The 25,115-nt window shown below is 38.0% G+C and overlaps 1 protein-coding gene across 5 annotated transcripts in view; it reads left to right on the top strand.

Moving 5' to 3' along the window:
* Nucleotides 1-25,115, top strand: part of CPNE4 (copine 4) — a 235,802-nt gene that overhangs the window by 184,109 nt on the left and 26,578 nt on the right. For all 5 annotated transcript variants that reach the window (XM_040060835.2, XM_040060843.2, XM_040060859.2 and 2 more), the window contains 3 exons: nucleotides 6,917-7,003; nucleotides 7,570-7,629; nucleotides 12,952-13,085. In XM_040060835.2, coding sequence (XP_039916769.1) covers nucleotides 6,917-7,003; nucleotides 7,570-7,629; nucleotides 12,952-13,085 — 281 coding nt within the window. The remainder of the gene's footprint in view (nucleotides 1-6,916; nucleotides 7,004-7,569; nucleotides 7,630-12,951; nucleotides 13,086-25,115) is intronic.

The following is a 25,115-nucleotide window of genomic DNA, read 5'->3' on the forward strand; positions in this document are numbered from 1 at the left end:
TTGCTAGCTATTTCTGATAAGGAAGGCCACATCAGAGAAATGTAATTATATGTAATTATATTATGGGTGAGGAGATGAGTAGGTTAAACATAATTCTTTTTTCCTAGAAGAGACTCTTTCATAGCCTCAAACCAGAAAATATTGTTTTCCATGTACCAGTCCTTTCAGTCATATGAATAAAGCTACATCCTCTAGCCCCTTGTGTTAACATTCTTTCACATTGCGTCACAACAGTGAGTGAGTGTCGAAGATGAGGGCCAAAGCCTGGAACTTCATCTCAGATGCTGTGGAAGCCAGAGTAAAGAGCAGAGCTCAGGTCTGACATCCCTATTTGAGTTGCTAGGAGATGCAGTAAAGCTTCTTGCTCTGGTTATATTTTCTTTTGTGCAATAGACATTACAGCCAGCTACAAAACATTGCTATAGTTCTGTCAAAAGATAATCAAAACACCCTAGTGATTGTCAGCCAGGGTTTTTCACTTTCCCAGGAAACTGAAGAGAAATGGAAGGAACATTCATCATTGGTAGGTGATCTGGGAACTTTGATTAAGCTTCAGCTGCAAATCTGTGTGGTTTTAAAGGAGTCTATATCAGTGGCACAGATCTCCATCTGCCCATCAGCAATGTCTGTACTGGTTGGAATCAGCAGCACAAGTTGTCATAAATGCATTAAGCAGTGAGAGTGGGAGTACCACAGTTGGTGCTGGTGAGCAGGACGGACTGTGTGGCATCTGTGAACTGCTAGTGCTTCTCACTATTTCACCAGCTCACCTCATCTCTGGAGGAGCTGACAAAGATGTTGAAGTTGCCTTTTCATTGTACATAAGTCATCCTTCAGAAAGCACAGAGCATTCTGACCCATTCTTCAACCTCCCCCTTTAAAAGTAAAGATATTTTTGTCTTGTAGTCAATCTATCAAGTGCTACAGAACCACTTGATGTGGACAGAATGGATGTGTGTCACCTGCTTACTTATATGAGCCAGTGGTGCTTCTAAGACTGTTCCATCCCTGGGCTGTGTACTGATTATCCCAAGTTTTGAGTGTCAGCCTCAGATGAGCTTACTGGCTTGCCTTGGCTGTGAGATTTCTCAGAAATGCTTATTTGAGACCAGGCATCATTTAGGTAAATGCTGTGAATCTATGACTGGCATCTGCTGAGTGGTTGAACCAGTACTGTGTGAAGAGAAGCAAAAATTCTTTACCTGAATGAGATCAGGTTCTGATCCGTTTTTCATCAGAAGTGGTATAAGTTGTTTATGAATTTCATTTCTGAATGTGGTATGTCTTGGGTGAGATTCACAAATCTTGAATGACGACCTCTTCTGAGTGTTAAGTGCTTCTCCATGACTGAGAAGACTGAATTTGGGGAAAACTTGCTGGTCTTCTGTTATGAGAAGACTTTCTGATCATGAACAACCTCAGGATAATAACTTTATGTCCTTCTGTTCCATAAAAATTACCTTATGGTCATAGACTGTTATGTTTTCTGACACCTAGCCTGTTTTCATACTGACCACCAATAAAAATGGCAAAAGACATCATGTTCAAATGCACATCTGAAGCAGCCCTTGCATGAACCGTGGTTTAATGGTGAAATTGGTAGTGCTGGTTAACAGTTAGACTCAGTGATCTCAGAAGTCTTTTTCAACATGTAATTCTGTGGTTTCTAAATCTTCTATTAACACTTCCCACCATTCCAAACTTTATTATTTACTCTTGCACCATAATCTTGATACAAAAAAACCCACTTAAAAATAAGTGAGTCTTTATCTTTTTAAGTGAAATACTAATAAATACTCTGAGTTTATTGTGCCTTTGGATTTCTTCTAAGAATACATATAATATATGATTTTAATATGTGTGTACAGTGGCAGTTTTTAAGGTGTTCTAATATTAATCTAGCAAGCATATTTAAACAGGACAAGAAGAAGCTTGAGATTATATAAATGTAAATACTTATCATAGTTGAAAGGAGAAATCCTCTACTAATGAGGAAAAAAAATCACTTTTTTGGTTTGTTTTTTTTTTTTTTTAATCAAGGCAATAAAGCCAGAGGGATTTGAGAGGAAAAAAGTCAGGGAAATCACCTGGATCCCCATGCAGCACAGGAGTTATGTAAGGGAAAAATCTGTTCCTGTATTACATAAAACATGGACACATGCATTTGCACACACACAGAAAGAAAGAGGAGGAAGAAACCCTGCTGTACTTCCCATCTCCACTGACATTCCCACAAGTTCAGGGTGCTGTTAGGAAGGGCTTTTCCATCTGGTAGCTCTTCAGATGACTCTGCAGGGCGAGACCTTTAAGCTCTTGGTAATGGGCCAAGATGTTATGGACACCTATGGACAATTCCAGTTTTATCAGGAGACAGCCCAGGTCACCCAGGACTGTCTGCAACATCAGCAGCTGCTGCTGGCCCCAGACAGGGCAGCAGAGGCCTCAGCAGAGGGTACCAGGCACCTGCCAAATCCCTGTGAGGAGGCAACCATTGGTACAGCCTCAGAAGCCTCAGGAGCACAGGGGAGGCTGCAGGCTTGGCTGGGGAAACAAGAAATGCTTTAATTTCCACTTCATTCCCCGCGGGCAAGTTTCCAGAGGGAATCTCTGATAGTGATTAAAGGCAGCTCTTCTCTGTTGGTGGATGTATTTCTGTGACAGAAAGAGAAAAAAACCCACAAAACTAACTTTTCCTCTTTCCTAGAGGGTGGCAGGAATGAAGTAGCCTTTCATGCGGGGGAGACTCAGTTCACTTAAAAGTGACTTGTTTTTCTTGGGGCAAAGAGACAGTGCAGGATAGAACACTGCTTGCTATCGATTGGGGGTTTGCTCCATCCATTAGACTGTAGTGCCTCCTTTGTCACTTACAAACTGTGCAATTCATTGCAGCAGCTGAACAGGAAGGAAGAAGAGAGAAACCAAAGAAGTGCAAGGGAGGCAAGAGAACATGTTACTGCTAACACGTGCTATGCCAAAAGCATACAACAAACAACGCAAGCTCTCTAGCCCTTTCCACCCAGGCCTACCCAATGTCCTAGTGTGCAAGCACTCTCCTAGAGAAAGCAACTGCTAGCATTTGTCTTGCCTTAGGGTATGGGAAAGTTTCCTGACACCTTCAATCCTTTCTCTGAATAGTTGTGCCACATACAGTCCAAATTTCGGTTCTACAATTGTTGCCTTCATTTAGTCACCTCCACTTCCCTTTGCTGCTTTGTGGCATAAGAGGCTGCATTGTTTGCTTTTCTCTTTCTTCTGAAGGATTTGTAAGAGAAGGAGTAAAGATATTTGGAAAGACAGTATCCTTCACTGCAGAGTAGCATCTCCCACTGAAGGATCTGTATCTCCTTATCACAGGCACAAGAGGGTTGGGACCTTCCAAGTGTCAACATTAGTTCACTGACTCTCACTGAAGAATCACTGAATCACAGAATGTCCAGATTGGAAGAGACCTTCAAGATCATCGAGTCCACCTCAGCCCTAACACCTCAACTAGATCTTGGCATCAAGTGCCACATCCAGTCTATTTTTTAAACACATCCAGGGATGGTGACTCCACCACCTCCCCAGGCAGACTATTCCAGTATTTTGTGACTCTTTGGGTAAAAACGTTTTTCCTAATATCCAACCTGTATTTCCCTTGACACAGCCTGAGGCTGTGTCCTCTCGTTCTGTCAGTTGCTGCCTGGAGAGAGAAAGCAACCCCCACCTACTACAGCCACCTTTCAGGAAGTTGTAGAGAGTGATGAGGTCACCTCTGAGTTTCCTCTTCTCCAGGCTAAACACCCCCAGCTCCGTCAGTCGTTCTTCATAGGGTTTGTGTTCCAAGCCCCTCCCCAGCCTCGTTGCCTCCTCTGGACACGCTATTCATCAAGAATAGCTGGAGTTTGTTCAGAAGTTCTCCACACAGTGGTTTAAGTGTATGAAAGAAATGCCAGCACAGTATAGTCTTGGGAGTCCATTACCAACATTTGCAACATTACTTAAATTAACAGTAAGCAGATGGCTTAAAACTAGGTTGCTTTCTGTTTCAGATTCTCTGTGTTTTCTGATAGGGAAAGAGCTTGCACAGGCCAGAGCTGTCAGGCATTTGGAGGAAATGCTAAATGACTTTCAGAATGACAAATGCAAACTTCACAATGTTTACCATTAGTGTCAGATTGTGGACTATTGCATTAGCTTCCTCTCAGCTGAAAAGTTAATTTAAGAGCAAAAATGGATCGATAAAAAACAATGTCAGATACCAAATCAATACTGGGAATGTAGGAACAGACTGGAAATTGAAGTTGGCCTCAACAATGCAAGAAAAATATTTGAGAATTGTTTCTCGTTATAACATACCTGCTTAGAGCTATATTCTGAACTCTGTTCTCATTATAAAAGCTGGATAAACAATAAGATCTGTATAGGGAATTTCCTTCAAATGATGCTTGTTGCATCTTTAGCTTGAACTGTGGGAATTGCCAAGACTGCAACTGGATCTTGGTGGGTAAATGAAGATTGAACTTTATGTAAAATAGCCTTATTGGCTTTTTTAAGCCTACGAACTGGGAAATGTCTTCTCTCTTCTCTCTTACTCCCTTCCCTTTGTTATACTATCATCAATACATTTAATAAGTGCAAAATCGTTCTTTCTCTCTTTTTCCAACTTTCTGTAAATTTTCTAATCTGTTGTTTCCTTTGTTTTATTACCCATATAAGCCAATAATGTCAGTGACTTACACATAGAATATTTAAATGAGCTTTAGATAGTTACTGAGAATTTCTTTCCATACATCTCAAAATGCTTTGCAGAGTAGGTAAAAATTCATAATTGCATTTTACAGTTAGCAAAAGGGAACCTGAGAGGTTTTTTCCTCTCCTGAAGTAATGTTTTATGCCACTTTGGTTCTTATTTATTGTTAACTTCTTCCATAAAATACCATGGCTTTTTTTTTTTTTTTTTTCAGGCTTAAATAATCCTTTTCCTAAGGAAAGAAATTACGTGCATAGTATATGGCTTCATATAGGTCAGGCCATGTTTAAATATACACATTAAAAAATATTCATGTTGCGGGATGCTAAAATTAAGGAGGTTCACCTTGGATATTCAGGAGAAAGCTACTGCACCTCTCCAGTGTATTTCAGCATCAAAGGGAGGAACTCCTATTTTTCCTTTCTATTTGATACATTACAGTTTATGTATAAAACACAGACAGCATGATTTCTCTGTAGGAATGCTTTGGGTTAAGTGTGGAGACCAACTGTGCATTAAACCCTTTTGCCTGACAGCAACCCAGCAAGATGAGAGTGGGCAGTGCTTCTGCCTTGCTTGCAGACCCAAATATGAGCTTGTTGCACTCCAGTGTTGTGTTACAGAGCACTCTCTTTGCTGGGAGAGAAGGGCTTTTGAGCCTGACTGCTTCTCTTGAGTAGAGAAAAAACATTTACAGAGGATTCCCCCTGCACATGAGGGCCTGTATCTGCCTGTCTTCTCAGTTGGAAAATTAGTTTCACAAGACAAATAACTGAGCTGTAGGCTAGCTAGGAGAACAAGCAGATGTGCTTCCTGTAGATGGAAGAGGTTTTTTTCATCTTTTCCTATTCTTCACTTTGTCACCTGTCTCCATTTCACTGTGATGAAGATACCCCTCCTCCCCTGTGCAGAACTGGTCTCATATTGCTCCAGAGCCATATGGTTTGCCTTCCCTTTTTTTGATGTTTTACAAAATCTCTGAGTCTGGAATACTTCAGAGACATCCCAATAATTGCTGTTAGGCAATGGTTTGAAGCTCAGTGAAATTTACCTCACTGTAGACAAAGTATTGTAACACTTAGGCAGGTTTTTATTGTAGGCAAAACACTGTAACACTTAAGATACGTTTCATTTCAAAATGTCATAATAGAGATTTTTAGATAATAGATCATTCTGGTTCCTTTCGGAATTGTATTTCTTGATTGATACCCAGCATCGCATGTTTTGTTTTCACACTTGAAAACAGCTCCCTGAAGGGAAATAGTCATGTTATTAACCACATTAACAGCATATTACAGATAAAAATTTGTATATACAAATCCCAATAGACACTTGCATGTACAAATGTACATTTTACTCCTGCAGTAAAAGGCATGAATAATACCATAAACATTAGAGGTGAGCATCTGAAAGCGTGGCCTTTTCACTCTGCCTGAAACCAGAGGAAGGCAGAACATTTCTAGTGGAAATGTTTAAGAACTTGGGAGATATTATGATGAGAACAAGGAGATGTATTTCAGTAGGACTGTTTTGCTGTAAAATTGACTATTTGTAAATAAAACTATAAAAAAATTCAAATAGGGATTTTAATATATTTATAGGGAAATTTTTCTAATGTATCATTAGTTAGCTGCATCTTTGAGCATTTTACTGATTTTCTTAACTTTTTGTTTTGCTATCAGACTTAAAAGAGAAAGCGAGATGATTATTGACCAGAAGTTTTCTAATCATGAGTTTAATACAAAATTAAGTGTTACTTTGACCACACTTTTGTAGTTAATACAATGCATCAGGTTGCCCTCTACAGTACTTTCATTTGTATTAGGTCCCTTCTTTTTTGTCTTCTTAAATGATCTCAAAAGATCCTGAGTCTTGCTTATGTAACACCTGAAACTATAAGACTGGATGATGACAACAAATGAATCTGGATGTCTCCTTTAATGCCACGTCCAATGTACATGTTCAAAGACTGATGTTTGCCCTGGGCCTTTTTCTATTAACTATTCTCTGCATAGTTAACAGTTTTCATTTTTTCCTATCTGTGCACCATTATCTTTTATGATTTAGTTATTTATCTTGTTAGGATTTAGTCAACTGTGGAAATTGAGCAGTGCAGTTTTTGTGAATTATTCAATGTGTACATAAAATTTTGCTGCAGAGAGTGACTGCTATTTTTTTTCACAGGTACAATGGGAATGCATTAACCCCAAGTACAAAGCAAAGAAGAAGAACTACAAGAACTCAGGCATTGTCATCCTTAACCAGTGCAAGGTAAATATATGTTTCTTTGTTTCTTTACTAAGCTCTCAGTGATATATTTTAATGGTGCTTGGAACAAAATGGAACTGCCTGTAGAATAGCAATGGAAACTATCCACTACAAAAAGTAAAGGCAAGGACTTGAATCTCAAAAGTAAGTTGACCGTCCCCAGGTTTTGTTTCATTTCTCTTTCCCTATACCTGCTCTTGTACAAAGGAAAAGACAGTACTAAACTCTAACACCTAAAGATTCACCAACTTTGTATATATCCCTTTTAATACCTCCATTATTTCTACAAAATCGCTCTTGTTCCTCCTAAACCAGCAGCAAACTTTCTTCTGACTTCCCACTGAGAAGAAGCTGGTTCTACTTTTTATGTGAACTTTCCTTTCTGTAGGTTTAGAATTTTGATTTTTTTTCTGTTTATAGTTTTGTTTCTGTCTCAAACTGTATTTAATGATTCTTCATTTACCTTATTCTCAGTTGGTCCCTCTCCTTCCAATTACTTTTTTTCAGGCAGTTTTCCTATGTTTTATCAGTATACAGCTAAGCTGAATGTCTTGCTTTCTTGTCTGCAGATACACAAGATGCATTCTTTCTTAGATTATATCATGGGAGGCTGCCAAATACAATTTACAGTAAGTGTCTCACTTCTCTAACTTGTTTTGAAGAAAGGGAATCCCCTCAGATACCAATTCATTACTTTCAGAGAAATGATTCTTACATGCCATTCCTTGGTAAATTATTAAGTTCTTCTTGCAAAATGTATTAAGGGTCAGTTTTTCTTTCCAGAATGAGTCCTCTGTTAGTTTCCCCTGAAATGGTGCCATACTGAAAGTCACACACAGAGAGATCCAGCCAGGGACTTTGCTCTGTCAGCCTGGGGTAAATGCTGGTGTTTCATATCTCAGCCACAGCTACCAAGTAAGATGGCACTACAGAGGGATACGGTTCTAATTTAGAATGTACTCAGAAGCTATTCAGTTCAAGGAACAGGGTCTAAAAGGATTTGCAGGGCTCTTCATTAACAGAAAAACTTTTTTTTTTGTATTTCCAGTTAGTAAATTTAGAAACATTTAATGACATGTGGGCTTGATCTTTTTTTGTATCATGCATCTAAAAATATAATATACTTAATATAATGTAATATGATATATCAGTTTTTCCCATAGCATAGGAATACAGACTGTGGCCCAGTTCCAACCTTGTTTATGTGACTTCTAATTTATGCCAGCGAAAGGGCTAAAATCTAACGCACAAAGGTAATATTCTTCTGGAGATCTTTTCTTTTCCTGCAGCATCCTGCCCTATTTCTGCTCCCACATATAAAGTAGCAGGTGCTGGATGCTACTGACATGTTCCATTTCACATTTTCCAGACAAGCCTTCATTTTCCAAAAAGATTTGGCAAAAAAAGAATGATTTTTTTTAATGTACCAGAAAGTTCCAGCAGCAGCTGTAGACAGTAGTGGATTGTCTTCTTGTGTACAGATCAGCTTTCTGAAGGATTAAACATGGACTTTGCCCGTACTCATCACAAACTCATTGGATAACACCCAGCACTGAGGACTCTGTTTCGGTTTTGAAGGAAATACCTTCTGCAGTGGACAAAGATTTTTATAATTGTCTTCTCTCATATAAAGCATACTGTGTAATTACCTCTATGCCAAACCCCTTTAATTTATCTTTTCTGACATTTCCTCCCTGAAACATGACTGGAAGGACTCAACTATCAAATGTATTCAAGGTCATTTTCAGAAAGACGTTCTGAAGTGCCTTCATGTTATATTTGAAAGCCTTTTCTAATTAGGACATGCGGTTAAGCAGATACAAAGGCCAGTTAATATTCATTTCCCCCAACTCCAGCTCAAGAACAGGATCACTGCCACCATTAGAAAGTCTCTAGGGATTTATATATTAAGTTACAGCTTTTCAAACTCTGATTCTTCGTTACTGTTTTCCAATGGAAGAGCAAGTTCTTAGTGCTAGGAGGGGTTATGGCAATTTGCTTGCCTTTTGTTTGCTTGCACAGGTTTCCTATTAGTAGACTGTGAAACACAAGTTTAAAAGTGGTAGGGCAAGTGGGTTAAAGTGCATAGTGGCTTCTACTATATTTTACTGTATTTCATCTTACTAAAACGAAACAAAACAATTGGTAATAGAAAGCTTACGTAAGCTCATCTTCAAGGATGGGAAGTGAGGACATAAAAGAAATGGAAGATTCATAATACTGTCAATCACAGAGATCCCTGAATTACTGTTGCCCTTAATGGTAAATCCATAGTATTGTGTAAGCTCATCACTATCAGTTTTCATCCTGCACAGACACAGGGTAAGCCCTTGTGATGTCTCTGTACCTCTAGCTGTCTGCGTGCATAACAGAGTGGTTCTTCCTAAACATCATCACAAACTGGCTCTCCACATATTTTCCTTCACTGTTGTTGTTTTCCAAATGTTGTGTTGTTGTGTTGTTGTTTTCCAAAATGAATTCTCCAGTGGTCACTGAAACAAAAGGGTGCAGCCTGCTGGGGAGATATTCCATTCTCCCTGGCTTTCTGCATGCATCATATAATCTCCTCTTCACATAGTACCAACCTGATTAATTCAGACCACTGAAACAGAGGAGGCCTATTCCTTGGACTTTCCCAGATTTCCAATTTTTTTAGCTGCAATGGATTCGGGATTGTTTGAAACTCTCCTGATACGTGTATTGTTGTTGTCGTCATTGTCCCGTCATTGTCCATCTCTGTCCAACAGAAATGCTCAACATTTTCGTTGAGCTCATGCTGTGTACAGGAGATATCATACAACTGTGATTTGAATGAGCACTTGCTGAGGGAGGGAAACTGGGATGCTGCACACACATTTGTTAACAAAAAGCTGTGGTATGATGTGCCTGCTAATTTAAGGCACTAATAGCCTTGGTAACATCAAGCGGTGTGTTCTTAGGATACTTCGTACCTTGATTGTAGAAACACGGTTCGTATTTAGAAGAATGTTTCTGAAAAACGAAAGCAAACTTTTCTTTCGCTTTAAAACCAGTTATTAAGAAGCTTTCATCTGTAGAGATCAATAATGCTGATTGCAGCCCTCTATTTTTATGCCAAACTTATTGCCAAACACTGTATCTCTTATCAGACAGTGTACCCTGCTACAGAAGGAACGTTCAAAGGTTGGCAGTGCAAATGGGTCTGTAGTCAAAAGACATTTTCATCACTTTAGGAAATACAGCAGAAAGGATGCGTAACATGCATAAAAGGAATGGTAATAGAAAGATATATTGGACAGATGCTCTCTCAGGCAGGTCACGGTACTGGGCAGCCTGATTTGCTACTGACAGATATAGCAGGAGGTCCCAGCCATGCGGGATGTTTTGAGTGTAGTGAAAATCATCCTTTTACAAGTCTGAGGGGAAAAAAAAAAAAAAAAAAAAAAAAAAAAGAGAGAGAGAGAGAAGCTGGTACCAAGTGCAGTTATTGCTCTGTTATGCTCTTATTTAGCTGAGGGAAGATGACTGCTACACTGGAACTGATAAATTTCAGAATTTCAAGATACACTGATAAAAATCAAATGTACGCAGTATAAGAAGGATTCCTACTTTACTGCCCAAAAGATAAGCTCAGTTGTGATATTAGCATAACTTCTGTCATATATTAACTCATTTTTACAAATCCTTATCCGATATGTTTGCACAAGGCCTTGGTCTTGTTGGGTAATGCTAAAGGAGCAGAGCTCTGCATTGTTATTTTGATTCATGGCAATTTACAGTGGTCATCTTTCTTGTAAGTCCTCCCTGTGGGAGTCAGAGATTTGGATCAAATTCAAGCACACTGCATCCAAGTACAAAAATTCATAAATTCTTCATCCCAGGAAATTAGGATATTTTTTACTTATCAGCAGACCTCTACTGCAAGGACCATTTCCAAAAGGAAGCTTGTTCCAAGAAGTTTTATTTGCTTTCCCAAACTCTAGCCACAGGCTTTTTTCGAAGCTTATGAAACCCACTCCTTATTCCTACTCCATATTCTTGATTTCATTTCCAAAGCAGTTAGCCATAAAGGAAGACTTGCCTAGTTCTGTTTTATGTGTTACTAAGGTCTTGTTAATGTGTTTTAGTGTTTTGAGATTATCAGTAAAAACACCGACTTTTAACAGTTCACAGGAATCCCCTTTGTTTCCCTATCATACAGTGGCATTTTTGCACCTTCTCTAATCAAATTAAGGTTGAATTAATAGCAGAGAAAATATACTTATTTTTCAGAAAATATGCATACCTTGAATAAGATATTTTACATATAGTTTTCCCAAAACTAATCCAGTCCATACAAGCATCTATGGATTTATCTTTGGTTTCACAAACCACTAGTGTTGCTTTCTTCCTCAGTTAAAAATGTGTAGTGTTCCTCAGTTTTGTGCCCTTACAAGTGAAGTCATGAGAAGTTCTCCTTTGATTTATTCAAGTTAAATCCAGATACCATTTTTGGAAAAAGATCTGTGTGGAAAACAAATGCAGTTCTTTGCTGCCTGAACAGTGAGTAGGAAGCAGAGGTGAAAGATTACTCTTATTTGCAAGCCAAAAAGCTCATCTCTCTCCTGACTGGATGTGGTGAGGTGCCAGGGGTTCATAGATGATCAAGGCAAAGAAGGGATTTCCAAGCCTACTAGAGTCTAGTTTCTTCAGCTAAAAGATAGAGGTGGAAAATCACAACCAGTGGAGGAAAGCCATGTTGGCTTGACCTAGTATGATATTTCCTTTCTACTTCTTAGCAACAAAAATAAGTTTCAGAAGGGCTGTGTAATTTTTTTTTTGAGGAAGCATGAAAATGTCACATTTAATTTTCATTTTGAAGCTGCATGAAGCAGTGTTCCCTGTGCTGAGCAGCTGAGGCTGCAGCTGGGGAAGCTGAACATTTGCAAAAGCAAGCTGTGCCTTCAGAGTTCTTTTTGCAGCCCTTAGCAAGACCCTTTCTTACCTTTCAGCTACACTGTAAAACTGAAATCTGAACTCGCTGCATTTGTCTATTCAATATTCAGGTGTAATGGGATTTTTAGAGGAATAGATTATTGGACATAAGGACATTTTATAAATGGCTTTGTTCTGTCTGCAAGACCCTTGGGATTCTTGTTGCTCCTTTTAGGAATTCCTATAAAGCAGCATCACAAATTCAGCAGAGGACTTTCTGATCCATAACAAAGGGAGATCCATGCCAGAGCCTACCTTCAGTGAGGAATATCAACAGCATTTTGAAAGGGAGAAATTAATTTTAAGGAGATTCATTAATACTTGCTTTTGCATTGACTACTCCCCACAATCTTCTCTAAGGTTTTTCAAAAACAACAACAAAACATCTTTGCTGGATTCAAGCTTTATTTTTACCCTGCAGCTCATGTTTAAGCTTGCTATCAGCTGTGAAATTGGGAGAGTTAATTACTTAATGCTTAGATGTTTTGAAGAGAAAAAATACCAGACAAGCAATATCTACTACTACAGCCACAGTAAGGATTAAAATAGCTAAGAAATGTCCCGAATTGGAGTTCTAATTTATAGTTTTAGTAGGACTTGTAATTCTCTATAGACATTTTTGCTGCAAAGCTTTTATGTCCTGAGCATCACCTGAGCTGGAATAATTTAATTAAATATGAGAACCTAGAGATTGTTAGTTTAATTCATTTGTATTACAACATCATTTCCCCCATAGAATAGCAATGCAGGTAATTTTTTACCTAATTATGCTGACTTAGTTTTATTATCTCTTATTTTATAAACTGTCATTTGCTTCTACATATATTTACCAGTACTATCCTAATTCCAATTTGATTAAGTCCACTGTAAAATGACCTTTGCTGTGAGGTAGCTGTCTTTTTGCTGTGACAGATTATTTCTGGTAAGATATATAGTCGATGTAGGTGTATTTATGCTCAGAAGAGCTCTGCAACGCATTGACTTCTCGTCTTTTCCAGGTAGCTATAGATTTCACTGCATCGAACGGCGATCCTAGGAACAGCTGCTCGCTGCACTACATCCACCCCTATCAGCCCAATGAGTACCTGAAAGCTTTGGTAGCTGTTGGGGAGATTTGCCAAGACTATGACAGGTAAATAACCACATTTGATTACAGAGTTGTCTTTAGAAAGTGTTTTCACAGTGTGAAATTAATGACTGCCTGTGGCTGGCTGCAGAGGCTCCATGTTCAGGCACTTACGAGGAGTGACTGCACGTCAGAAAGATTAGTCTGCCTTAACCTGCTCTTGAGAGTGACACTGGGTTTAGATTAGTTTCATGATAAAGAAAGACACAGTTCTTGGCTGTTTGGCTGATATGTGTGTTAAGTTTCAGGTTTGTATTTGCATGTTAAAATTGTATGTTAGAGTGGATTTTTCATGTGTTCAAGGTTAACAACCTGGGGCCAGTTTGGCAGCATCCTTTCTGGGATACACGTGGGAGTCTGTGTCCTATTCTACTGAAGAGTGTTCCTGAGACATAGTCTTTGAAACTGAATTTGTAGTTGCCTAAATTGCTTATTGATGATGTCTATTTTTAGAAGTTATCCCATGGTCTTTTTCAGTGTTCTCCTGGTCTGTTGAACATTGCACTCTCTTCTGAAATAAATGTTGAAAGGTAGTGTGTGTACACAACCTGCCTTTAAATAAATAAACAAATGAAAATAATTGGACCAAATATGCTTTGATTACATTATGTAGTTCTGTTGCTTTCAAATAGGCTTGCCTGCTCCTATCAAATTAATTGCCCGTTATTAATTTAGTTACCAAGTGCATTTCCTTTAAATGTTCCTTCTCTGGTGGTGAGACAGTATCCTTACACAGCTGTTCTTTCTAATATTTGCACATATGATAGATATCCACCCACCACTTTGCCATATGTAAATACCAAATCTCAAGAAAACAGCGGTGTTTCCAGTCAAATTTAAGTTATACTTTCTGTATAAATTGTGGAGTGACTTCAGACTATGGTTTGCACGTTACATGTAGCATATACCAACTAGCCCGCTCAGAGGCACTTCCATTTGCATGGTAATGAAATGTCTTCTCAAAGAACGACAAAAATACTGTTCTGGTATGAGTTCTGTAAGAATTTGATGGTCGGATTTAGTCAATGAGTCTGAGAAAATTAATATTTTTATTGTAAGTGAGCTGATAATTCCCCAGTGATTATGCTGTAATTTAATAATTACTAGCAATAATTCAGAGTATAATAAACTTCAAAAAGTAGGGAAAGGAGTAAAAAGGGCTGGTTTATGCTCACAGAATTTTTGATTTTATCACTTAAGTTGTACTTTTTTAGAAGATTACATAGCTAAGTGGCACAGTCCCTTCTATATGGAAATATTAACTCCAAATCAGGATTTTTCTCTCAATAACTATATTTCAATCAGTACCAAAAAAATATGGCCAGTTATTTTTTAAATGAAATCATCGGCATCATTCTGTTCTATTGTGCTGCGGAAAATGCCTATTGATGCTAATCAGCACAACTGAGAGTCCATGAGCTATGAGCTAGGGCTGAACAAAAACCAGTTGCTTTCCCATGAAGATGTCACCTTTTGGGCATGTGTTTGACCTGCACGTGCTCTCAAGCTGTGACACTATGAATATATTCCCATGGACAAGTTGATTCAACGTGGTCAGCGCTTTCTGATCAAAATGTCAAGTGAGGACCTTTTCTTTATACTTGCACATTTTGAATCCAGTAAATTGGAAAAGAGAATTTAAAATTTTTCAGAAGGAAATAAATTAGGAGGAGCAAACCTTCACACAAAATGATCTACAGGTTTCGTATAGACCTTTTTTGTGTTGAGTTGCAGCCTTTGTATGTCTGAGCAAATATTACCTACAAAGTAAATCTTCTGTATATACTCGTAAAAAAAAAAAAAAAAAAACCAACCCAAATTCAGTAAAAATCTGAAATGTGGCACTGATCCATACCTGCTCCAGTGAATCAAGTTGTGCTTCAGATAATGGAGCAGGACATCTGTTTCCAGATTAAGACAAGCCAGGGGTAAAAAGAAACAGACTTGCTGAACCTAAGGGCCGTTTGGAGCCAGAGTGTCACCATTTGCTTGGGGGCATGTGTTTACTAAGATTAGAATATGAGATCACACAATGGCAGTGCTCTTACCTGAGGTTTTATAGTTTGTACCTATCAGTTAGCTCAGATAGGCGGAACTGGCTGATTCCAATCCAAATCAAGAAAAATAGAGTGATTTTAACTTGGTCTCAGGATTAATGCATCTTCATCAAATGAAAAAAATAATGAGTAAAGTAAAATCTGTTGTTTGCAATACTTTTTGCATTCCAATAGCAGAGCTGTAGAATTCTAAGTACTTCTGCTCCTTATAAAAGCAGACTGCTTTTTTCAATTAAAAAAAGGGGTATGGTTATTAATTAAAATACTTCTCTCATTAGAAACATTCAAATTTATTTGTATTTTTGGAGGAATTGGATAGGCAAGTAATACATAGAGAGACTACACTCAAAATGCAAAATTTTCTTTTATAAACTCCAGGTAGTTTGGTCAGTCAAGCTAAATCTTCTCATAATCTTAAGTTTCTGTACATATCAGCCTAACATAATGCATCTGTAAGCAATTAGTGCTCCAAATTGTGTGTTGCCTCACATCCCTTGGTCCGGTGGAATAAACCCTCCTCATCCAAAAGCTCTTTCATCCGTATGGTTCAGAGATTCCTGAAAGAGTTAAATGAGTAGCACTGTTCTGCATAGCTAAGCATGAAAGAATAAGTTCTTTTATCAGCAATATTCAGAGAATGAGAGAGACACTGATTATTACCCTGATTGTGGAATTGCTGCAGTCCTGTAGGAATAGGCGAATCTGATAATGATAAGGGAAGTGGAAGAGCTCTTCACCTGCACAAAATACTTAATACTTTATCTATATGGTGGAATTGTTTCAGGCTATAACAATGTTTTTCATAAGAGAGAAGATAGAGTATGTAGGTGATATAACCAGTGCCTAAGCAACAGCAGCAGTGGATGATAAAGGAAGGAGAAACATTCATTAGTTTTAAGGAATTAGGTTCTAAAATGGAAAGGGGAGAAACACATTCAAAACTTAAAAATAAGCAGACAACTTAATGGGGAAGAATTTATTTTAAGATCAATGGCTCATTAATCTTTAAAAACAATGTCATGAAGTAATAAGTGAGAAATATGTATTTCTCTTTAAATATTTTCAGAAGCTTTCTTTTATATTAAGAGTTATATCACTGGCATAATTTTACCTTGAAATTGTGCAAGTCTACTCCACCTTTTTTTAGCATAAACAGGTGAAAAGAATGAAAAATCACTGGGCACTGAAGTGCTTAATATTAAAAGATTTGCTTCTGTATCATTTCAAGTTTATTTTTTTACCTCAGTAATTTCTCTGCTGAATTCTCTGTATCAGAAGTCAAATAAAATGGTTTCTGATGACCAGCAATACCAGCCTAGCCAGGATCCTGAAAAATCAGTTGATCGCTACTATATATGCATATATCCCCTCTACATGTTTTGCACAATGAATTAGCAAGTTTACTTAAGGCAGATGGGGTTAAACCCAACTCTCTGCGCTGGCTTAGGGCATCTAACCTTCAACAACTCTGATTGAACAATGGTTTTGGCCATTTGTTTTGAAGCCTGGTGGAGACCTCTTCAAAAGAAAGCTGTTTTCAAAGGATAGGTGGAAGGTGTCTCTGCTGGTTGAATATCCAGATATGAGGACAGGTAAACTCATTCAACAGTTGAAATAAAGTATCTGTGACTAAAATCTTATAAAAGCCCTGAAGCTCTCTTAAGATAAATAATAATTTTGAATGTGTCTTGTTCTGCATGGCAGCTCTTCCTCACAGCTTTTCAATTTGTATCATAAAACTGCACACTGCTTGGCAAGAAACAACACCAACATTTTGGAAGCTAGAGAAGCCTATGGCTAAACTGGGGAATCAGGGAACATTTGCTTTCTGCTTTTGTCCCACCATAAAGCCTGACCAGGTCCTGACTGCAAGTCAGGACCTGAACTACCTCTTTATATAAAACTAGAGTTCCGCTCCTGTGTATATTAATATATAGGTATGCACATAACATAGAGCTATTAAATGTACTTACGTATGTACAATATTTTGTGTTAATAGAGAGCCATTCCGTAAAAAAAATTGATTTCTCTTTTGTGCTGTTTACATCCTTCCTCTGTGCAGAGCACAGCCATAAGTCACAATAACAACAAGTGCACACAGTTTATTAAAATGGCTGGTGCTTTGATCTTAATGATTTGTTTTACCGGTGCTGGAATATAAGCAAGTGGCCATGAGTGTAGCTCATCTTTCATTCTGCAGTGATTGCTGTTTCCATCAAAGGAAAAACGGGCTGGAATGGGACTGTAAATAGCTTGTTTGTAAGGATAAATGTTTTACTTGTACACAATGCTAAAGGCTGAAATACTTCCTAAATGGATCTTATATTATTGCAGGTTTTAATGATGTTATTGTGGGTGAAGCCCATGGCAGGTCTTGCAAATCTGCTCCTCACTTTGAAATCTGATTTCTGCAGTTAGTAGTTTTTCTTTTGCTTGTGCTTATTAAGAATCTCATTAAATTACATTAAATATTTATTTTTGCATTAAAACTTCTATTCTGAATCAGCAAGACACCAGAGCTTATTATCTAATCCCGTGGAATTCAGTCTGACTCAAGCAAATCCTGAGGTATTATGCAAAGTATAGATGGCACTAAAATGGAATTAAGAGTTTTATTAAATTTGAACTTTATTATTAATTGTTTGCCCCACGCACAAATGTCTAGTGCTTCCCACTTACCTGGTTGATTCTTCTGATTTTTTTTTTCACGCCTAGTTTTATGTTTGTGCATACACTCAGAGCTCTTCATTGGATTAACAAAAAGCATTTGCAAACATGTAGGAGAAACAGTTTTTGTGTGGTCAAATCAATACTCATTCATTTAAAAAGACAAGGTTAGATGTACTTTATCAAATGCTTCTACTGCATTATCAAATGCAAAAGCATTTACTGCATTGGATATTTATGGAATATTGTGGAATTTCCCATTCCTGACAGGCCATCCCCATTCTTATCTAGGCACTCAACGCATGACTCCAAATATTTGACCACATAGTTTTGTAAAATCCTGTCGAATTGATCTTCATTTTATTCAAAATCTACTTCAAAATAATCTTAGTTCTTAATTATTTTAAATCTGTTTATTCACTGTTAAAGATACTGCAGATCTTTCTTAACTTTCAAGAGCCCTTGAAACACATAGAAGACAAACCTGGTTTCCTGTCAGCAATGTTTTCTTTTCATTTAGGCAAATAGTCTCCTTAACTCTAAATCCTCTTGTAGCTCCTTGAAAGTGACATTCGCACTGAGATCGTATGTTAACAAATAAACTGCTTGGGTAAAACATACTTGATTAACAACCTCCCCAAAGGCCACTAATGAGCAAAGAGTACATTTTTCCTGCAAAGGGCAGAAATTATTTACGTGTAGAGCTCTACAAAATAATTAAGAATGAAAACTTAGAAACCCGGCCACATTCCACAAAAGACAAGAAACTCCTGAGGTCAGTCTGCGTTGCATCATTACCTTCTGCAAACAATGAATTGCAGCAGTTGCTGAGTAAATGCAAAAATTTCTCTTTATGGTTTCTTTTTCCTGTTTTAGGCCTGATCAAGTAAGTTCACTGTGATTGAAAACTCTATATAAGCCCTTCCTTCCCTGTAAACTGCACTTCAAGATTTAGAAGGAAAAAAAAAAAAAATGAAAGGAGAAAATAAAAGGACCACGGTTCCCAGCCCAGCGTGTTGCTTTTGATGTAGATCTAAGAAGTGAAAAAAAACATACAAGCCTGAGTTCCAACTATCCCAGAAACACTTTTCCTGAGATACCAGCAGAGGGCAGTTAGGGAGGAGAAAGAGATTAAGGGATGTAAAACACAGTATATGTTATGGAAGTCATATATAAATCAATGCAATGAGTCCCAAATACAAATATCAGTCCATACTTGAATATTGTGGTTTCAATTAAATCTTTACATAGAGAGAGACCCAGAGTTTACACCTTGCTTTAGGAATCAGAAACTTATCCCCAAGAATCACTTAACAGGTTACTTCATCCTGAAGCTCTGTCTGGGTTTGTGGATGAAGACTCAGAAAATTATCTCAGCTGGAAGGATCTGTCTTAAATACATTGAAGTAATTTTGCCAGACACAAAGAGAAAAACAAAATTGTTTTGATTGTGATAGTAGTATAATAGTAGTTCATTAAAACTGAGGCAAAAGAATGATGCCTAGAATTACTGGCACTATATGTGACACTAAATATTTCATGAACTCCCTACATAGAACTGTAGATGTTAAAATTTTATCTACTCATGCAGATCAATAAATAAAAATATGCTTAATTATTAAGCATCTCTCTTTATCACTTTAATTACAGAAATAACCTTTCTGGAGGCTGCTTAGCAAAAACACTGATTAGCATACCTAAATAAGTTTAAAAATCTTCAGGGAAAAGACATGATTCTTTTTATTTAGTGCCTTAATAGGGCCAAATTTGCATAGACGTACAACAAAAGAAAAATAGAGAAACAGTAACCTATACAGAAAAACTTGTAGCTTATGTTTGTCAACAAACTCAGGTGTGGGTAAACATATTCTGAAGTGTTTGCATAACCTAGGTCTAGAACTGCACTGGCAAAAAGGAATTGCTTATAGTTTCCATTTTCAAACTGGAGTGAAAATCCTTGGATTTAACAGCTGAGGACCTAGACTGGCACAATTACATAATGAATACAAACATATATTCAGTATTTGACCTTGCAGAGCGTGTCATTTGTAGACTGCCACCACATAAGGGTTTCCACAATGACCAAGGAACATAAGGGTTTTCACAATCACCACTTTTTATCCCAAGAATCAGTACAGGAGAATGAGTCTGATACACCAACTGTATTGGGAAGATGACCTTTTGCAAATGTACATACATACAGACATGCGTGTGTGTGTGTGTGTGTGTACTTAAACACATGCACACATATATTTGTCCTCCTCTATGCAGGCCCTTTATCTGGGCAGATCCTGTCAATTCTTACAGCTCTGCCTTTTCCATTGGCAGGTTTTCCTCTTAGTGTTGTCTTTGTGCCTTTTCTTCCAGGAACCCAGTTCCTACGCCAGGGCGCCAGTCACGAGCAGTCCCTTTGAAGTTACTTTTGTTAAGAAACTGCTTAGCTGCAGTTTCCTCCAAATGCTTTTTCACCTCTGCTGCATTCTGTCAGCTGGTAGAAACCTCAAAATCTGAACCTGCCACATGGCTTTTCTGTGCAGTCTTTACTCTTTCTCAACTCAGCTTGAAATCCCCTCTGAAGAGAATTGGTCAGTGCAGTACTTGACACTTTTCTACAACTGTGCAAACGGGTACTGTAAGGATTTCTCTGTCAAAATTTCTTTCTTAAGAAAATGACACGACATATAAAGCTCTGCAAAAATTGCATTCCCCCCTACTGCTGTAGAAGTTAGACATCCGTGTAAATAATAAGTAAATATGCATAAGTAAAGAAACTATTTCTGTTGTCATTTTCACCAATGCCATTTAATACTGATCTAGTGCACATCAGTCAATGCAGTCACTTCCACAATTTCGGAAGACTTTCCTCCTTACATTGTTAAGGATAGATGTAGCTTAGTCATCCACTCCATTATATTAGGGTATAGCTGAGCGGCAAAGTATTCACATTTGGAAACCCATCTGTGGGGTAAATGAACACCATGACTGAGTTGACCTTAACAGGTTTATGTGTCCAGTTGCTCTCAGTTAAAGCTAGGCAATTCTTGTGAATTAGATTGCCTTTATTATCTTAGTATCACCTCCAAATTATTATGAAATTGACCTTGGTCAGAGATTCCAAATGATCAGATAACAGAAGATCGTAGCCCATTTCCTCCTGCATATTCAGTGATGTCTAGCTGAATGTGTAGTCATCAGTACTCTTCAATTATGGTATTGCTCTAACTTATTTTGTTAGTGTTCTTCATTTTGACTTAATGTCATTCCAGTTTTGGTAAAATTACATCAACAGCTCATTTGATCACATCAAGTCATTGTATCCTCTCCATAAAGGTTTTATCCTGCTCATCCGAGAGAGTTAATTTGTACCTTGAGAGCATTTGATGAGAAATTCTTCTCCCAGCAACTCTCTGTATATATATATGCCAATGCACTCCTGTTATCCCCTCTTCCCAGCACACCCCCTATGGACAGATATTTTCTGATACAAAATTGTCGCAGAGGGAGATCTCTTACCAACCCTTTTCAATGTAATTTGTAAAAAAAGGACAGAATTATGTGCATATGAGTTGGCAAAACTTTTGTTCTAGTGGTTGCCTAGTGCAGTACACACTGTAAGCCACACACGTGGCTCAGGAGGGCAGGGCCCCATCACTGTTCAGTCTGGGGTTTTTCACCACCTGCACCTCACCTGATGGAATTCAGCCTCCTGCCTGCAGTGTTGCCTTCAAGACATGTCAAGCTTTAAAGATCTTTAAGAGATTACAGTTTGTGTGCGAATTACCTTTTCAGTGATGGTACAGTTTTTTATATAAAATCCCACAGATAAGCCAAATCACTATATATAGGGTTAGGGTTTTGGAGGATATGGAAACATATGTCGATCCCTTAAAATACAAGACTGTCTGAAAACTGCCTTAACTTGAGAAGTTAAAGTCAACTTTGTAGCCTCTTGCAGCATCTCCTTTCCCAGTTTATTCCCAGTTGCACAGTCTCATTTCTTTTTCAAGATGCATTTTACTGAATTGGGTCACTCATGTAGGCATAAATCAGGTCATTGCAATTTATTTGTTATCTTGCAGGGAAGCTTGACATTTTGTCTCACCTTCCTGAGTATGTTATTTTATTAAGCTATCCTTCTGGCAGGTGATAGATCTTACTGCCATTTCCTTTTGCTTAACCTACTCCTCCCTCAAGCTCTAATGACTTTTTTTTTTCTGTGTGTATTCCCCAGCCTAGGAATTTCTGAGTTTACTTGATGTTTTTACCCTGCAGAGCTTCTTTTGCAATTCCTTTAATGTTAACAAGGGGAAGTTTAAATCCATTGTACCTGGATTTGGCTTTGTTAGTTTTTTCATGAGTTGATGCCTTTTGGTGGTTAGCTGCAGGGAATTTGTATTCTCCTGCTTCATTAACTATTCCTCCCTTGGCTGAGACGTTGAAGGCATTGCTTCATATTTTTGAAACACAATTACATGACAATATCTATTTTTCAGTATTCAGCAGATTCCAGCTCCCCTAAGGTGCCTGAGAGCTGTAATTAAAGATAGTGAGTGAATTTTAATGTCAGAATTTTGCACCCAGTGACATAGCACCTCTGTGACAGCCCAGACGATGTCCTGCTGCGGTGATTTGCCATTGATTTGCATGCTCCCAGATCTCTTTTGTGACCAAGATGTATGATAATCATCCTTGCTACTCCACTAGAAATCACTGTGCATTATGGACTGAATGCCAAGCTGTGTTAGACACAGAGCAAGTTTGCTGAAACATGCAGTAACCTGGCCAAAACCAGGGATGTGGTTGAATCGAACCAGGCATAACCACAGAGTGAACACGTGGTGAGTAGCAATCCCTTAGGGAAGAATACAGGTCAGCAGGTAAAAACACGGCTACTGCTGAACTCTTGTGGTTTTTCTGACTCTGACTGGGGCAGGCTGAGAGCTGAACAGGAACACAGGCTGTGCAAGACTGCAAGTAGTGAAATGGGTAGGCTCTGGTGCCTTCCACTGAAATGGTTTTATTCAGCCCTATTTGATCACAGAATTGTAGAATGGCTTGGGTTGCAACAGACCCAAAGGATCATTCCAGCCCCCATGCCAGATCATGTCCTTTATCTGCCCAGCTCTGCTTGCAAAGCAGGAGCTGAAAATGTTTAAATATTTCAAATTGTTTCTGTATTTTCTTTGGAACTGCTGTTAATCTCTGTAAGCTGTTAAGATTCAGAATTTACTGGCATCAAGCCCTTCTCAGATAAGTTCTAAATAATATACTCAGAAACATGATTCATTCATATGCTTTAGAAAAGAAACAATTCAGCTCACAGGCTTCCAGTTCACTCCCTGAACATGAAAGATTACAATTTTAATTGAGTTTAGAGATAGCTCTATTTTGTTTGTGGCATTTGCTGTTTTCTCTTCTATCTTTCCCTTTACTTTTTCCTCCCTCTTCTCCCCCTTCCTCTTTCCATGCCCTTTTCCCCTCCTTTCTCTTTCCATGCCCTTTTCCCCTCCTTTCTCTCTGCACATTCACACCTTTTTCAATTACATGTGTAACACACACCTCCCTTTGTAATTCTGTCAATTTGAAATTTCTTTCCAACAGAGGAAAATGATCTGATTTCGTCATGAGAAAAGTATGTCAAGCAGAGCAGATCCACAGTTCATTATTTTAAGACTGGAATGTAAAATGAAAGGCATAATAATTGATTTTGCTGCATTCAGTGCTTTTAAAATATCTCCCTGGTAGTTCTGATCTAAGATCAAAATTACAAGTGACAGCTTAATATCCAGGGATTCTAGTCTGCTATTCTCCTTGCAAGCTGTAAATTTAAGATTCTCATGTATTTGTGACTAAAAGTGACTTGGAGTTCCTCTCTCTTCACTCCGTGTTTTTTCCTTCCCCCCATTCACTACATCATTAGTACTGTTGGTGCTACTGTGTCATTGTAGCATGAAGTGAGCATGTTTTCATGCTCCAAGGTCAGTTAAGTAGCATCCATACAAATGCTGCCTTGAATTCAGGAGAATAAACTTAAGCACACCTATAGCTACACACCAAAGGGCTTTAATGGAAACCAATAAAATTAGTCCCAAAAAAGTTGTGTAAGTGGCTAGCTAGGAGTTAATCTTTCAGAATTAATTAATTCAGAACTAATATAGAATGGCTTAGGCCTTTTATTTCCATACAATTAAGAACTCAGGTTCCAAATCTTGATCTTTAAATGCAGCTGATTTTCAGAGAGCATAGTCCTGGCAACCTTTTTGAATACAGGTATTGCTGCAGTGCTCAATATCTCAAGCATCATCTGTCCCTGAGGCTTCTGATGAGGTTGCAGAATGTCTTTAACATCTCACTAATTAATTTTACCTAGTGGAAGAGTTCTCTCCATCTCATTAATAGGAATAGCAAAGCCTTTTCAGAATAAATGTAATATCCTGGTTTCAATGATACTACATGTCAGAGGGCACCAGTGGTTAATGAGACAAGATTTTGAAATGTTCTTTATTTTGTCTCTTTATAACAAGCATATTTCTTTCCTTCCAGTAGCACTAGGCTTCCTAGTGAAATAGAAAACAGGATCATTATCTATATCACTTTTACCAGTTTACAAAACCATGGTGTTACCTCTATTCATCTCTTTTCCTGTAGGTGCAGTACAGCTCACTGAAATCTCTCTTCTCTCTGCCCCTGTTAGTCTTTTGATTTGTCATTGCTCTTGCTCTGTTTCCAGTACATAGCTTGAAGGATGGGTGTTTAAAACTGAGCAATGTCCCAAAAGGACAATATAGGATATTTTCAGATGTTATTTTCTGCTATGTGTTAAGTTATAGTTGAGGTTACTGACAAACCTTTTTCTAACTGGTTGTATTTCTGTTCAGAAGACTGCAGTCTTGGAGGCCTGACAATTAATTTCTGCGTGCATTAATTTACACTTATCAATATGAACACTGATCTGAATCCTCTCCCTGATTTTTCTTTCAGGGTATAACATAGATCTGCTCAGTCCTGGGTATCTTTCAGTAATATATGCATGCTTGACTGAAGAAGTGCCAGAAGCCATATACATCTACGCTTGCATGACTACTCATGGTCCTTAAATATACAGGTGTAAATTTCAGAGTCTGATGCTTTTGCTTTTTTGATCTTCATGTCAGGTACTTTAGCTTTTTGAAAGTTATGCCACATTTAAATTTTCAAGGGAGCCTATGTAAAACAAAAAAAAATGTAAAAGGTGAAGTAGACATGATGGAGTAATATTCTAAACATTCTGCCATATCACAACCCTCTTTTTCTTTCTCAATTCTGTAAGTTT

The sequence above is a fragment of the Hirundo rustica genome, chromosome 1, assembly GCF_015227805.2.
Source record: "Hirundo rustica isolate bHirRus1 chromosome 1, bHirRus1.pri.v3, whole genome shotgun sequence".
In the NCBI taxonomy this organism is placed as follows: domain Eukaryota; kingdom Metazoa; phylum Chordata; class Aves; order Passeriformes; family Hirundinidae; genus Hirundo; species Hirundo rustica.